We start from the raw sequence: 517 nt of genomic DNA, 5'->3' as shown, positions 1-517 counted from the left end.
CCCTTGAAGATCGTGGATGGTCAGGCTGAGTGACATGTGAATGTGTGTGACTACCTGTCTGGGTGCACATTCTTGTTTATCTTCATGTCTCTCTGTGTAGGGCCCATACCCCACTGAAGATGCAGTGGATGCAGACCTGATTAATGCTGGTGAGGGTTATCCTAATCAATACTTCCCAGTGATACATTTATATGTAAGAAATTAAAAGCTGGTCTAACTAAATTATGGGTGGAAGAAGAGAGCTTTTCCACTTAGATGGATGCTTAATACAATATGTTCTCTGTAATGATCATTTAACATTGTATTCATTGATTCACTGACTCCTAATTCTCATAAATATCAGTACTTATTAGTAGATGCAAATACTTTTTGATTCATCCGTGTATTTCATCTAGTCATTCATTTTTATGTGGTTGTTTAATATCTTTTATCATTTCAGAGTTTACTACTACGATCAGTTACTCCCAATATTTCATTTTGCCCAAACATGTCACCTCTCTGTTCTGCAGGGAAGGAG

The 517-nt window shown here is 37.3% G+C and overlaps 1 protein-coding gene across 1 annotated transcript in view; it reads left to right on the top strand.

Moving 5' to 3' along the window:
- Window positions 1-517, top strand: part of oxct1a (3-oxoacid CoA transferase 1a) — a gene marked incomplete in the record, with an annotated part of 41,933 nt that overhangs the window by 21,545 nt on the left and 19,871 nt on the right. The window contains 1 exon segment of the mRNA XM_035657872.1: window positions 101-149. Coding sequence (XP_035513765.1) covers window positions 101-149 — 49 coding nt within the window.

Source organism: Morone saxatilis, unplaced genomic scaffold (genome assembly GCF_004916995.1).
Source record: "Morone saxatilis isolate NCDOM2014 unplaced genomic scaffold, NCSU_SB_2.0 Contig16, whole genome shotgun sequence".
NCBI classification, from domain to species: Eukaryota; Metazoa; Chordata; class Actinopteri; family Moronidae; genus Morone; species Morone saxatilis.
Note: the sequence above shows the minus strand (reverse complement) of the source record. Positions and strands in the feature narration are given on the sequence as shown.